The 14,672-nt window shown below is 39.2% G+C and overlaps 2 protein-coding genes across 7 annotated transcripts in view; one reads left to right on the top strand and one right to left on the bottom strand.

Annotated features, from left to right (window-relative positions):
• The window catches only part of Rfx7 (regulatory factor X7), a 76,855-nt gene extending 64,360 nt beyond the window's left edge, over positions 1–12,495 (bottom strand). For 2 of the 4 annotated variants that reach the window (XM_076926266.1, XM_076926267.1), the window contains exons 1-2: positions 12,101–12,495; positions 11,754–11,919 (exon numbers count right to left, since the gene is read on the bottom strand). In XM_076926266.1, coding sequence (XP_076782381.1) covers positions 11,754–11,914 — 161 coding nt within the window. In that variant the 5' untranslated portion in view covers positions 11,915–11,919; positions 12,101–12,495. The remainder of the gene's footprint in view (positions 1–11,753; positions 11,920–12,100) is intronic. The other 2 variants (XM_076926265.1, XM_076926268.1) reach the window with 1 other exon arrangement.
• Positions 12,496–12,840: 345 nt separating this feature from the next.
• The window catches only part of Tex9 (testis expressed 9), a 77,659-nt gene continuing 75,827 nt past the window's right edge, over positions 12,841–14,672 (top strand). For 2 of the 3 annotated variants that reach the window (XR_013107788.1, XM_076926271.1), the window contains exon 1: positions 12,841–14,552. The gene's annotated coding sequence lies outside the window, so the exon portion shown is untranslated. The remainder of the gene's footprint in view (positions 14,553–14,672) is intronic. The other variant, XM_076926270.1, reaches the window with a different exon arrangement.

Raw genomic sequence — 14,672 nt, 5'->3', positions numbered from 1 at the left:
AACTGTTGGGCAAACATCAAAACTTATAGCTAACTGTCTGTTATCAGGGCACATAATGGCTCCTATAGCCCTGCTATTTGTAGCACACATGCCTGTCTCAGTGTCTGCAGTTTCTTCAGCAGATATTCCATGTTCCTGGTACTTATAACCTTTTGGTCTCTGCTGCAAATCAGGCTTCATCTTCAAAGCTTCAAACACAGCTTACTAAGGAACAAGGAACAACTACCCAATGCCTGGCCTCACAGGACTCCTCTGGGATCTTTGTGCAAGCCACCTTTATTACGTATCATGGAAAAGTCTAAGTTCTGTTATCAGCTTCAGATCTGGCCAGGCCTCCATTTACCACAGCTCAGTAACTTCTGATGCCCGAGTGGTTCTATTGGAAAAAACACTTCCCTTTGGCATTTTTAAAATCCCCAACAGTATACCCTAGAAGGCGTATAGTCTTAGGCACCATTTACTTATTTAAATTATGTTTAGGTGTGGGCATATGCACAGGTGCAGGTATATATGAAGTCCAGAAGGGAAAGTTAGATCTCCTGGAGCTTGAAGTGCAGGCCATTATGAACCTCCTACTGATGCTAGGAACTGAACTCCAGCCAGGCCAGTGCTCTGTAAGAGGAGCATGTTAGCTGCTGAGCCATCTCTTAACCCCGGCAGCACTCCCTCCCCATACTCTCAGTTTGTTTCCATGTCTAAGCCTTTGTGTGATGGGGCCTCACTCTCATGCTGCCTTTGCTGTGAGACAATGCAGAATGCTCAGTGTCTCTGATGGTGTTCATTTCTTCAACAGTTACAGTCACTGCATCTGTACGTGCCACATCTCTAAACTGCACATTCTCATGTCCTGCTTTACTTCCTACTTTTATTCACTATAAATCTTTGTAAATGCAATGAGCAAAACCCATGTTACAGTCTGCCACTAATACTGTCTTGGAATCTCTTTCATAAAATAGATTAATTCATTACTCCTGAATTCAGCCTGATACAATGTTTTCAGGACATAGACAAGAATACAGTTAGATTCATTTTTGGCAAAAAATAAAAAATAAATTAATTAATTAAATAAAATCATGTGATACAAATGGTCTCTAGCCTAATTCCCAGTAAGTGTCCTTGTTCCCTTTGAAACTTCTTGAGCACTGTCTTAACTGTCTTTACTTGTGTTGACATTCTGGTCTTCCCAATTCCAAACAGAATGGCACATTAGCGACTACTTATAGTTCTCTATAGTTTCTCTAGCCCACAACTTTAAAACTGTTCCACATTTCTCCTGCAAATCAGTTCTGAAGACCTATATACTAAATGATCATGTTCATGACAGTAACGACCCCAGTCTAAATATCAGTTTTCTGTATTACATTTCTCATGACTATCACAAAACAATGTAGGAAGGAAAGGTTGTTTTGGTTTAGGGTTTAGAAGTTTCATTACATCATGGTACAGTTCATGGTAGTAGGAGTAGTTGACTAGGACTACTCATATCTCAGCATCAGATAAGAAGCAGAAAACAAGGATTAAGGGAAGGGCAGCCTACATCCTGCAGTGACCTACCTCTGGGAGCCAAGGCCTATTTCCTAAAAGTTCCACAACTTCCAAAGGAATACCAGGTATGTGTGAACTTGACATCCACACCCGAGTCCAAGAGAGATATTTTGGACTCAAATAATAACAAACAATAACTATTACTATTCTTAATAATACAGTTATAGGAGGTTGAAGCACTAAACTACGGTTTTGGCAGTGGAAATAAAAAACAGGAAAAAAATTTAAGTTACACTACAAATTAGTCAATTAGTTAAATAATAAATATTGGACACAGGCATGGTCAGGAAAAATAATCAAAAACCAATTTGCTAGACTGATTTAAAAGAAAAAAGATATAGTGGTATCCACTATCAAAAGAAGTAGATAAACAGAAAACAAGGGCAAATTGAGGCCGTAAGATACCAAGACACAGAGGAAAGACTGCTATTAAACTTTGGGACTAGAGAGATGGCACTTACTGCTCTTGTAGAAAACCTAGATTCCATTCCAAGCACTTACTTGGTGGCTCACAACTATCTGTAATTCTAGTTCCAGGGGCTCTCACACCCTCTTTACACCTTCATGGGCACCAGGCATGGATGTATATGGTTTTATTCATAAATGCAGGCAAAACATTCATACAGATGAAATAAATAAATTTAGAAGTAAAAATATAATGCTAAGTTTAAAGTAACAGCCGGGCAGTGGTGGCGCATGCTTTTAATCCCAGCACTTGGGAGGCAGAGGCAGGCAGATTTCTGAGTTCGAGGCCAGCCTGGTCTACAGAGTGAGTTCCAGGACAGCCAGGGCTACACAGAGAAACCCTGTCTCGAAAAACCAAAAACCAAAAACCAAAAACCAAAAAAAAAACCCAAAAAAGTAACAACCTATACTTTAGTTCTATTGCCTAGTGCTCATCCATACCCATCCTTTTCTTCTCTGTTAGTATTTTATACTTTTCTTCTCCCTACGTAAATAAAAACTTAGGTAAGAGGGTTATAAATGGTTGGCACTACCATTTATATGTGAGTACTATACTCATTAATAAGTTTTCCAAAATAAGTTTCCTCCCATATTATCTTTCTCTCCTGACCTACATTATTGGGAAGGTTCCCTGACACCACCAGCTCTAAATCTAATTCATGACAGAGAGAATAAAGAAGTCACAGTAGAACCTGATAAGTAGTTTGTTTAAATCTATAGTCTATCTTTTGATTTTGTTTTTAAAAAACTAAGACCACAACCCTGAGCTTGCCAAATAAAATACTTAATATCCTTGAATCCCTCTTCATTATTATTAATATCACTACTGCATTAAACAAAATCTTACTTTTATATATGAAATCCAAGTGAGTGACGTTTTGAAGGTTAGAATAGTTCCCTATTAAATTTTTAATTTTCCTATGTTTCTTTTTTTTAAAGATTTATTTATTTATATGAATATGAATACACTATTGCTGTCCTCAGACACACCAGAAAAGGGCATCAGATCCTATTACAGATGGTTGTGAGCCACCATGTGGTTGCTGGGAATTGAACTCAGGAGCTCTGGAAGAGCAGTCAGTGTCTTAACCACGGAGCCATCTCTCCAGCCCATTTTCCTATGTTTCATATGGAAACAGTGTAATAAAATGTATGCTGAATTTCCCTTTCATGAATTTAGGATTAACCTTTGACTTTCTTACTTCTCAGGAACTTTTATGTAGAATGTGACCAAATGCTGCTTGCAAATAGCTTTTGCTTTAGAAAAAATGAGATTATATATTTAATAATCTGTGATTATTATTTTCTATCCTAGATTCCTATATATGTATGCCTTACATAGCACTAATGACCACAATCAAATTAGGGAAAAAGACTCATTTACATTAACTGAATCATTTCATTGATACACATTTTCGAGTTTCCTAGAAACATAAATTTTACTTCAGGTAAAATGTCAGAGAAGTCTTACGTAATTACATTCCTACATTTCCTTCTCTATTGCAAAAATGTAAGTTCTTGGCCTCTCTCTACACAAATAACAATTTTCTGTTATACTATATATTACTTAAGAGTCTTGCAGTGATAGTTTTGTTTCATATATATTTAGTCTTTAAAATCCTTTGGACTTCATATATTAGAAAATAAAAAGTTTCATTAATTTTTTTTAATCACTAAAATAGACTTATTTCAGGTAGTAAGTCCAGTGTAAATTATCAAGAAATATTAAAAAGCACAACTCATATAGGCTCATAAGCCAACAGTTCATGATTTGTAGTGTTTATAAGCAGAAAAAAAAAAACAGAAGCAAAGAAAAATAAGGTCACTTAGTACAGTAATCCTCTATTCTTATTTTGTATCTGACAGTATGAAATAGGACAGCCATGGAAAGACAGGAAAAGACCCACAAACCTGGGTGCTCTTTCTGCTAAGGTTTCTAATGTGCCTATGTATGGATATGTTCATGTATAGTGTGCATATGTGCATGCAGGTGTGCAAACATGGATGTGCTCATGTGAGGGACAGAATTTGACATTGGTAGTCTTCCTGAATCACTCACCACCTTTACTTGAGACAGGGTTTCTCAGTAAACCTGGAAATCACCAATCTGGATAGGGTGGCCACCCAGGGATCTCCAAGTACCAGCCGATTTCTACAACCCCATCGCAAAGGTTACATGCACATGCAGCTGCACCCAGTTTTTACATGAGCACTGGGAATCCTCACAATTGCATGGCAGGCACTTTATTGACTGAGTCATCTTCCTAGCTCCATGCTCAATTTTACACATTAAAATCAAAAAGGTCAACAACACATGAGCCCTGGTGATGACCTCGCCCTCCAAGAAAGCTAATCATTATGATGCATTATCAACAACAGAGCTCAAATTCCAAGAACACTGTTTTCAGAAAGGAAAAGGGGGCAAATATAAGGCATCTATATCATCATTTTCTATGCCCAGGTTTTGGACAGATATCACTAATCAGAATGCAAATTCAAATCAATCTGTTAGTCCTGTGTTGGGATGACTATAAACATATTATACATTACTTGATCCCTTGCTACCCAAACTTAAGACAACAAAATTCAAGTAAAAATTTTCTTCATAAAGCTATTTTGGAAAAGATGGGAAATTACACCCTATTGACCTCCCCTCCTTTTTTAAAAAAAGTATTTATTTATTCACTTTATATCCTGATTGCTTATGCTTACAGACAGGAGTCTATTGACTCTTTAACTTCCTAAATTTCATGACAGAACAGACTGTAGTTTTCCACTGTGCAACCTCTCTTCCTCTCAATTCAGTATCACAAGTGGAGATTCAAACAGCAAGGAATATCAGTATGTTTTCAGTTTAGTCTTAGATAGAAGGAAATATAAAACCTCACCTTTATACAGTTTTTGTTATATATATATAAATATATGTGTGTGTATACATCCATCCATCTATCTATCTATCTATCTATCTATCTATCTATCTGCCATAGTAGATGCTTGATACAAATACTATAAAAATTAACCAAACCTGTTTCTATTTCTTCTTGTAAATAGGACAAGTGTAGTTAATAAAACAAAAAAGAGAAATGTTTATAGCCTCAAAAAGATTATTAAATCATGTTTGAAGGTTTTAAAGTTGAGTGCTAACTATCTTTAACTAATCTCATAATAGCAATCAAGAGCATTAAAGCCTTAGTGTGTTGACCTTTGTTTCATGATCCTGTCTAGAGTAGGAAGATTGTTCCCTGATTGAACAATGCTGCTCATCTCTAATCTGACTTCTTAGAATCCTCCAGGAAGCAGAAAAAAGAAATGCCTACACAAAATGAAATGGAGGCAATGTATAAGGGTGTGTGATTTTGTTAGGGCTGTGGAATCCTCTTATTGTCTTGTTCTTAAAAAATACACTGTCGCAAATAATTCATTGCATGTCTACCCTACAAGAAAGAAATAATTGTGAAGCTCAACCCTATACTAAAGTATTCTAAAACCAATATACAATTGTGTTGTTTACATTAACAATTTTATAGGATGGCATTCACTACTGGCTCACAATACTTCGTTAATACCATAGGAAGAGGTTTCTATGTGAAATGCTGGTAGGTTTAAGCAACTCTATAAAAAAGCAAAAGAAGCAAATAGTCTCTCAAGCAGCAGCTCATAGTCTCTGCAACAACTAGGATCATTCTATAGCCTGGAATATATGTATATAATAAATCAGCTCTTAGAACATTTTATATGTTAATACATTTTCAGTAAATATTTGCAGACTTAATCTCATGCAATGAAATACTTGCACACTGTAACAGTAAGAGAATGACACCTTCAGATAGTTCTCCTGGGCTAACACCCAAGTAGATACCAACCAATTCTAACAACCTGTTGACTAAAAATGTTCTGTTGATGGCTTCTGTGCTTCTGGCATGTTTTATTATTGCTGTCAATATTAATCTTGTAGCAGATTCATAGAATTTAGAAGCAAAAGAACTTGCAAGGTCATTCAGTATAACCCTCTACTTTAAAAATAAGGAAAACGAAGGTGTACATTTTGCAGAATCCATAATTTGACATGTGTCTTTTCTTTCCCTGTAAGTCCCCAACTGAATATGAGAAGTGTCACTGCACATTTTCCACGCAAGGTTAACATTACAGGCAAATGAGCATTCCTTAAATGCCAGTGTTTATTTAGCATAGCACTTTTTATACAGCAGATATTCAGCTGAGCACAATTTTCTTAAGTGTTCAAATTTTAGTAAGTTACACCATTTAATATTTGTTATCAAAAACTTAGGTAAAAGAGACTTGATGTAATTTTATTCAAAGCACACCTTTCATGAGAAATACAGTACTTCTATCCTTTCCACCAGCTCATGTCCCAACTAAATCTCTAAAATAAGTAATGAGACAGAAGACAAATCAGCTTGCAAATACCAGCATTTAAGACATTTTCCAGGTTGGAGAACTAACCGATCAATTATTTAAACACATACATATCATTAGTTAAGCTAAACAGAACCAGAAATTAGACAGGCTTGAAATTGCTTAATTTACATTTTTGGATAACAGGGAAGACAATTTCTTTCTGGAATCAGAGACACTTAGTACTGGGACATAAACATCACAACTGGCCTTAGTACACCAAGAAAAAGCAAACCAAGTCTTTTCTGTGCTGACTATAGAAAACTACCTAATTTCACGGTATGTGGCATTTAACCAACTAAACTAAAATATATGCAAGACAAAAACAAAAAACAAAAAAACCAACAACAAAAAACCCAAAACCCAAAGATATAAATATTTAACAATACATACTTCACACTACATTTGGAAGAATTACAATTATTTCTTACAGCACTAATAAGCTGCCTGGCTCAAGAATAAAACTGAACTAACTATTGAATTCTAGTCAGAAGACAGAAAACAGGACTAATGTAATATTGCTATGTAAATGTTATAGTGTTATACTCTACTCATTGTACTAAAATAAAAATGAGATTAATCATTTACTATTAAGATGGTTATTGCCATAACAATAAAACACCAAAACAAAATTGAGTATAAATGATAATCTAGAACATACCCAAAATAATTCTTAGATTACAATCCTTAAAATCTAAAACATACCAGATCAGAAATCAATGAAGACAAGAGACTCTTGACCCTCTGACACTGCCCCATGGTTGGCTAATAAATTTAGAAATTCCACCGCTTCCCTGTCATTTAGTTTTTTAACATAAAAGGGGTAGAATAATGAACATCTTACTGTTTAAAGACATAAGGCTTTATCTGAAAGTAATGCTATTAGATTTGGAATTTTCTGTGTATTACAATTTTTTTTTTTTTTTTTTTTTTTTCTTTTGGTTTTTTGGAGACAGGGTTTCTCTGTGTAGTCCTGGCTCCTGGAACTCACTCTGTAGACCAGGCTGGCCTTGAACTCAGAAATCCGCCTGCCTCTGCCTCCCAAGTGCTGGGATTAAAGGCGTGCACCACCACCGCCCAGCTACAATATTTTCTATAATAAAGTATTAGGGCTTTTTTTTTACTTCTTCTTCTTCTTTTTTTTTTTTTTTTTTTAGGTGAAAGTTTATTATCTAGATTGCAACTGAACAGCAAACATGAGGCATTCCCACCCATGTACATTTCTTCCTTCATACCTTCTTTCCTTTTAATGTGGTGTCAAGTATCTGGGGATAACCTAGAGCCTTATACAAGTTATACAAGTTAGTGTTCTACCCCTGAGCTGCTGCACATTCTTTTTTTTTTTTTTTCTTTTTCTTTTCTTTTCTTTTTTTTTTTTTTTAGATAGGCGTCTCTTTGTAGCTCTGGGTGGCCTTGAACTCACAGGGATTCACCTGCTTCTGTGTCCCAAGTGCTGGGATTAAAGGTATACACCACTACATCCAAGAAGATAGAAGAGATTTCGTATATAGTGTTTTTTGTTGTTGTTTTGTTTGTTTGGTTTTGTTGTTTTTTTTGTTTTGTTTTGATTCTATAATGGTTTCAAGTAAAACATCTTTTAAAAGAAAAAGAAGAAGCCAAGTGTGGTGGTACATGCCTTTAATTCCAGTACTAGACAGGCCAAGACAGCAGGATCTCTGTGAGTTCAAATCCAGCCTGTGATATGTAGTAAACTCTAATACAGCCAGAACTACATAGAGGTACCCTGTCTCAAAAAAACAAATGGAGGTAGGTAGGTAGTAAAAATTTTTGTTGCTTAAAGTAAAAAGAAATAGATAGTCACTGAAAAGGTAAAATAAAAGTAACCAAAGACAAATGCAATATAAATGAAAGAAGCTCACACTTAAGTTGGCTATGGCTTTTGTTTTAGCTATCAGTATGAATCTTTTTTTTTTAGAGAGAGAGAGAGAGAGAGAGAGAGAGAGATTGATTGATTGATTTAGATAACCAGGTATCATGGAACACAATTCGAGGGCTTGAGAGGCAGAGGCAGGAAGATTATGAATTCCAAGCAAGCCACGGTCAGAGATCTAAATCTGCTCAAAAATACCCAAAAAGAAAAACTATGTGTTTCTACTATTTTAATATTCTCTTCCTTTCTCCTGTTTAGAAAAAAAAATTTACAAATTATATGATTTATAAAATATAAATAACATTCTCATAGCCTACTCAGATTAAATCACCTCTACAAATAAAAATTCTTTCAAGTGGGGCATACAAGTGACTTAGACTCTGTCTATGGAAAAGGAAGGAGTATGGTCAGGAAATACATAGACAACAATAGGTAGATAGGTTTGTTAACCTAGGCTTAATTAGAAGATACTCACACACACATTAACACAAACATAACACTATCAAGTTAGCAGCATGCTTTCTAAAATTACTTAAAGTCCATACTATTTCCAAGTCTTGAGAAACAGTTTTAAGCTCATTAAATACTATAGCCTTAATGTTGAATACTGACTTGGGTTTTTTTTTTTTTTTTTTTTTTTGAGATGTATTTAATGCTTGAAGTTACAATGAAATACTTTTATCAGATAACATATAATAAATGGAATAAATTAATTGTGAGCCAAGATAATAAATAACTCCTTGTCCAGCTAAAGGCCTACATCACACACTATATTTATAATTGGAGAGTAGAAGGACAAGTTCAGACTTGTTTGTGATCCGCAAGCCCAGTAATTTAGACACTATGATCAACCTAAATGCAAAACCCAGTTCAGAATTTTTAAATACCACATTTCTTTTGAATCTCATTTTAACTCTTAATAATCAATGATATTGAAGGATGACACAAAAGCAATACAAAACTGATAATCTTCCAAAACATTATCAGGTGATTTTTTTTAAAGGTGGGAAAGTATTATCTAAAAATATAAAACATAATACATATGGAATTGTAGTTATATCTATTAAAATCAGTTTTATGATTTTTTTTAAAATTTTACTCTTCAGATAGTAGCAATGAGCTAGGAATGGTGGTATATGCCCTTAAATCCAGAGCTTGGAAATCAGGAAGGCAGACAAGACTTCTGAGTTTGAGGCCTGCCAGGGTTACATAGTAAGCCCTGGACTTAAAAAAAAAAAAAAAAAAAAAAGGTAGGAACTTTCACTTTAACATCTGCATTTTATGTAGTTACTTGATGAATAATATGAATCCATTCTTGTGGAGGAGTTACAAGTCTATATTAAATATGGCCACTAATGTTTATTATCCACTATGGTTTTTATCTTAAAGTTTTAAATATAAAAGAAAAAATAATTTATGCAAACAGAGTTACTGAAGTTGGAAATGAAATGCTGGTATGTCAATATAATGTGAAGACACAGAATAGCACATTTTGATATTAAGGTGTGTATTTGTACTGAACTCTACTCCCTCAACTTCAGGATTTTTTTCATGTATAAAAATACCATTTTTCATTTTTTCATGTATAAAAATACCATTACCACCGAAGGAATTAATTCATGAGTTAATAAAAATAAATAAGTAAAAAGGCACTCCACTATCTTCAGTATTCTATATAACTCACTTTTTCTGTGAAATTATACAGTAAAATTTTTTTCTCTTTTATTGTTCTCATAATAAAACAGACTTACTAATTCAATCTTTAAAATTTACCTTCCTTAAAAGATTTGAGTCCCGTAACTGAGATGTCCCTTATCTGAGTGTAAAAAAACACTGAGTGAATTGTTTACTTCAATTCAATGAGGATTTCAGGGACCCTAAGTTACATTATGCAGTGATAACAAAACATCTGGCTTTGTGGAACCCAACCCAAAATTAATCATTTCTTTATTTAAATTACAGATTTTAAAATAGGAAAAAGTCATCCATTGAATGAAGGTATTGCTTGGTCTCCCCATCTCCATAAACACATACACAAATGTACATAAAATTATCTCATAAATCTGACTTACTTAAGTTGCCACATAACTACTGTCAAAGCCTTAAAAATCCTTTTAAAATAATAATTCCATATTAAAATTAAAAATAAAACCAAGACATTCAACTGTCAACAATTGTATAGTATTAAACTAGTAAAGCCTGCACTGACCTACTTCCTATTAGCATGATGACATGGAAGCATGCTAAGAAAACAATGAAAATTACTATAGAACAACTTTAATTTTGTATTTAAAACTGGTTACTGTCTTGAAATGTTCAAACACTATACATCAATGCCAGTTGCTTTATGATACCTTTGTTTTCAAATTCCAAGTATTATTATTTTAGTAGTCATAGTCAATGATGAACCTGCTAGATTCATGCTCAAAAAAAAATTAAGGCTATTTTTTCACATCATACTTAATTCTATTTTAAAATTTCTATTAAAAGCAATCTTAGACCAAATTCCATATATTCCTTTCCATTTTAAAAATAGTGCTATGCTTAAAAAAAAAGTCAGATAATAAAGAATCCTACAAAACAAGGTAAGTTCACATTTAAAGAACACTTGCAATGGTTCTAATAGAAGATGAACTTAACTCTGTATATATTAATATTGCTATCAATCTTTTAAGAGTTCAACTAACATTGAAATATTCCAAATTCCCATACAAGAAAATACAGGACTAGTAACGAGTGTTCCATCTAGCTTCTTTTTAATAATTACACAAAACAGCAAGAGCTTTTTTACATTTAAAAAAACCATTCACTTTACCTTGTAAATTACTACGTTAAAATAAAATACTTTATGCTAAAGAAGCATCTCCTTTACAGTCAATACAAAGAAGAAATTCCCTAGAAGGGAAATACAGTGCGAGAATAAAGGAGGCAAAACCATCCAGAATCAGAAGCTAATCCAACTGAATGAAAAAGACACGTTAGGTTTTGTGATGCATATTAATACTGTTAGGTACAATATCTTGTTTGGTCAAAATTCACAATACACTTCCTCCTCCTCCTATGACTACAAAAGGAGTCAACACATTTTTACATTACAAGTTCCCAATCCATGCCACTATCATGCAATGACTTAATCTTGACCCATATTTCCCTGACTGTATGTGGAAAATGCACAAATAATTTGTTTATCTGCTTACAATTGAGGAGAGGGAAGCATGGTGTGTGTGTGTGTGTGTGTGTGTGTGTGTGTGTCTAAGGAGACCAGGGGTGGGTGCAACCTTCCCCACTCCAGAGGTGCCATAGCCATGCACCGGGCTCTGGAAACCCACCTTCAATGAATGCATTAGCCTTCTCTTTGGAGGCCGCCGCCCCCCACCCCCTTTGCAGCAGAAATGTGCCTAGGCTGTTCTACCCCAGCCATGGAGGATCCTCTTACCAGATGGAGTTCTTGATCTTGTGTTGCAGAGCGTTGGCCTCTGTCCCTGGCAGCCCGGGCACAAGGGCTGGCAGAGCCACCCCGGGGTTGGGGGCGCTGAGGGGAAGCTGCTGATGGGCATCGAGCTGCTGTGGTGGCGGCTGTTGTTGTTCCTCTGCCATCGCTGCTGGAGGGGAGGGAGGGAAGATGGGGGCGCGGGGAAGGGTGAGGGAAGAGACGCGGAGGGGAGGACGACGAGGGGAGGAGGAGGGGGAGGAGGGGAGGAAGAGGAGGAGGAGGGGAGGAAGAGGAGGAGGAGGGAGGGAGGAAGGAAGGAAGGAAGGAAGCTGGATAAGCTAGGCCTATACCCCAGGGCTCGAGTGAGTCGCTTTCTCCGGCCGCCTGGGGGACATCCCCGGGGAGACCGCGCGGCTCCTCGCGGCTCTCGTCACGGTTCCTCTCCCGGTTCTCCTCGCGGGTCTCGTCACGGTTCCTCTCCCGGTTCTCCTTACGGCCCCGCGCGTCACCGCGGCAGAGGCATGGCGGCGCCCCTCAGCCCCCCGTCAGCGGCCGGGGCTGGGGGGCGTCTGAAGAACAAGGTCCGTGGTCAGGCGCCCCCTCCGCCCCAAAAATCCAACCCGATAGGTCTCTCGGGGGCCTGCCTCCCCGGCCGCCCTCCCCCGGGGGCCTGGCGCCTCGGAGCTCCCCCGCGCCGCTCGCTTGCTCCCTCGCTCGCTCCCGGCCCCGCCGCCGCGGCCGCTGCTGCCCTGCCAGCCCGGAGCAGCCCAGCGCGCGCAGCCGCACTGCGGCCCGGCGCAGACGGCACAACACCTACCGCGCGGCCGGGGGGCGTGGACGCGCGTGTGCGGGCGCGGCGCGGGGGCCGCAGGGGGGCGCGGAGCGCGCGGGGCGGAGCGGCCGCGGGCCGCGGGCCCAGGAAGCCGCGGCGGGGGCCCCGAGGGAGCGGCCCGCTGGCTGCTGCGGACGCGGGGACGGCGTGTTGTGGGCGGGGAGCGGGCTCTCGTGACGGCGGCGGGGAGTGGACCTGTGCCACCGTGCGGCGTGGAAGGGAGAATGTATTGCTTCCTAGTGCGTAAGGTGAAACGAATCTACACACCCTCCCCGCCCCCAGACACACACACACACTCGCGATCATTTCCCTTCAAGTAGTCAGGATTGCTTCCTCTCTCGGCCACCGGACTGTGCTGAAAGCAGGTGAGAGCTTTTCGAAGAGCAAGCTCCGCGAGCTAATTCGGTCTGGGAGGAAAATGGCAAGTGAGAAGCTAGTTGAAGTACTCCTCGGTCGGGCATTCAAAGCCCTCCAAATCTGGCCCCACTTTAGCTATCCAATCACAGCCGCCTCCATCCCCGCTGCAAGAACTCCCGGCTCCAATCAGTGAAGTCTCCATGCCATCCTCAGCGCGCAGCAGACTCATTCTTCCTTGGTGCCTTTGCCCATGCGGTTCCTCACCCCCTCCCCGCCCCCCAGCCAGGAGCGCCCTCCCTGTTTTACACTCCCAATTCAGCCCAGGCTCTGAGACACAGCTCAAGTCGCGGCTTGTCAGGGTCCCTGGCAGCCAAGGCCCCTCCTGTTTCTCAAAGAAACACATGTAATACAACATGGAGGCGCAAGCTTCAGCCAAGAGCTCTCTTCCTTTGCAGCCATCTAAACCCACCCCGCACAGAGACTACCTACCCACCGTTCGCCCTCCTCCCATTCATACTTAGAGAGCTTTGCTGGCTGAGAGTGAGACTCCCTGCCTCCAACAAATCATTCCTCATACAAGAGCAGAAGAATTGGCTTTTCTAGGTGGGGCTGGTCATGAAGGCTCAGCGCCTGGGTGGAGAAGACAGCAGCCAAAGCCTCTGGCACCAGATGGAACAGCTGCGCAGCTCTCACTGACCTTTCTCGGTGCCTGTGGCTGTAATGAGCCTTCCAGCTCTTAACTTTTCTGACAGTGTTTCTATCAGACTTGCTCCTGTCAGATTTTCTGGCCACTTTCCTGGATGGACTTTGAGCTAGGAGGCTCTGCCACCTTGCAGAGTTCCAGTGGATGGTGAATCTGATTGGCTTGAACTGCGTGGTCTTTTGAGTGTTCTGTTCCCTGCCTTGGCTTGAAACTCTCTTGCTTTGTCCATGTGGCCTCAGGCCTGGTTCACACAGACTCGAAGCCCAGACTCACTCTGAATGTTTGCACCTGGATGGGTGGAGGGAAGGACACCTTTGCAAAATACAGTTTCTTCATGAGGATGCAGACCGTGTTCTAGAATGCATATTTATAATTCTGTATCCACGGGGAAGATGATATAAAAAGACAATGGGAAAAGTGGCCCAGACCCCTTTTTCTAATTTTTTTTTAACCTGAAGAGAGAGTGATGGCTTCACATTGCCACATCCTGAAGGGGAGAATCATCAAAGAAAGGTAATTGGGACCTGCTAAAGACCTTAAGAAAAGGAAGTTGAGAACCGAGATGTCTTTAAAATAACTTCACTACCGGGTGTCACACAGGCTGGCTTCCCGAGTGCAACTTTTCGGTTTTTAATAGGTTCCTTAAAGAGCCACGCATCCCACAGTCACCACTAGAGGGCTCAGCGGAGTTACGGCCCCTATTTGCCCTCTAGCGGCGGTTCTGAACAGAGTGCGTTTATGCAGACTTGGGGCCTTCGGGGATTGGCAGCATGGCAGTTGGAGCAGACATCTGGAACCATTAGGTTCAACCAGGCATGAGAGGGTTTGCATATAGCAACAGACTGAAGAGATCCTATTGCCAGAATGAGACATCCTTTCAGGAAAAGAAGGATCATTTAACATCTGAGAGGTAAATTTGGGCTTTGTTACAGTTTTCATATTTAAATAAACTATGCTTTTAAGAAACTTGAAAAAAAAAAAAAAGGTAAACTTACCTAAAAATGTGGGTGGGGATTCAAGGCAAAACCAG

This window comes from Arvicanthis niloticus, chromosome 27 (genome assembly GCF_011762505.2).
Source record: "Arvicanthis niloticus isolate mArvNil1 chromosome 27, mArvNil1.pat.X, whole genome shotgun sequence".
NCBI lineage: Eukaryota > Metazoa > Chordata > Mammalia > Rodentia > Muridae > Arvicanthis > Arvicanthis niloticus.
The sequence above is the reverse complement of the archived record's forward strand: the minus strand, read 5'-3'. Positions and strand labels throughout refer to the sequence as shown.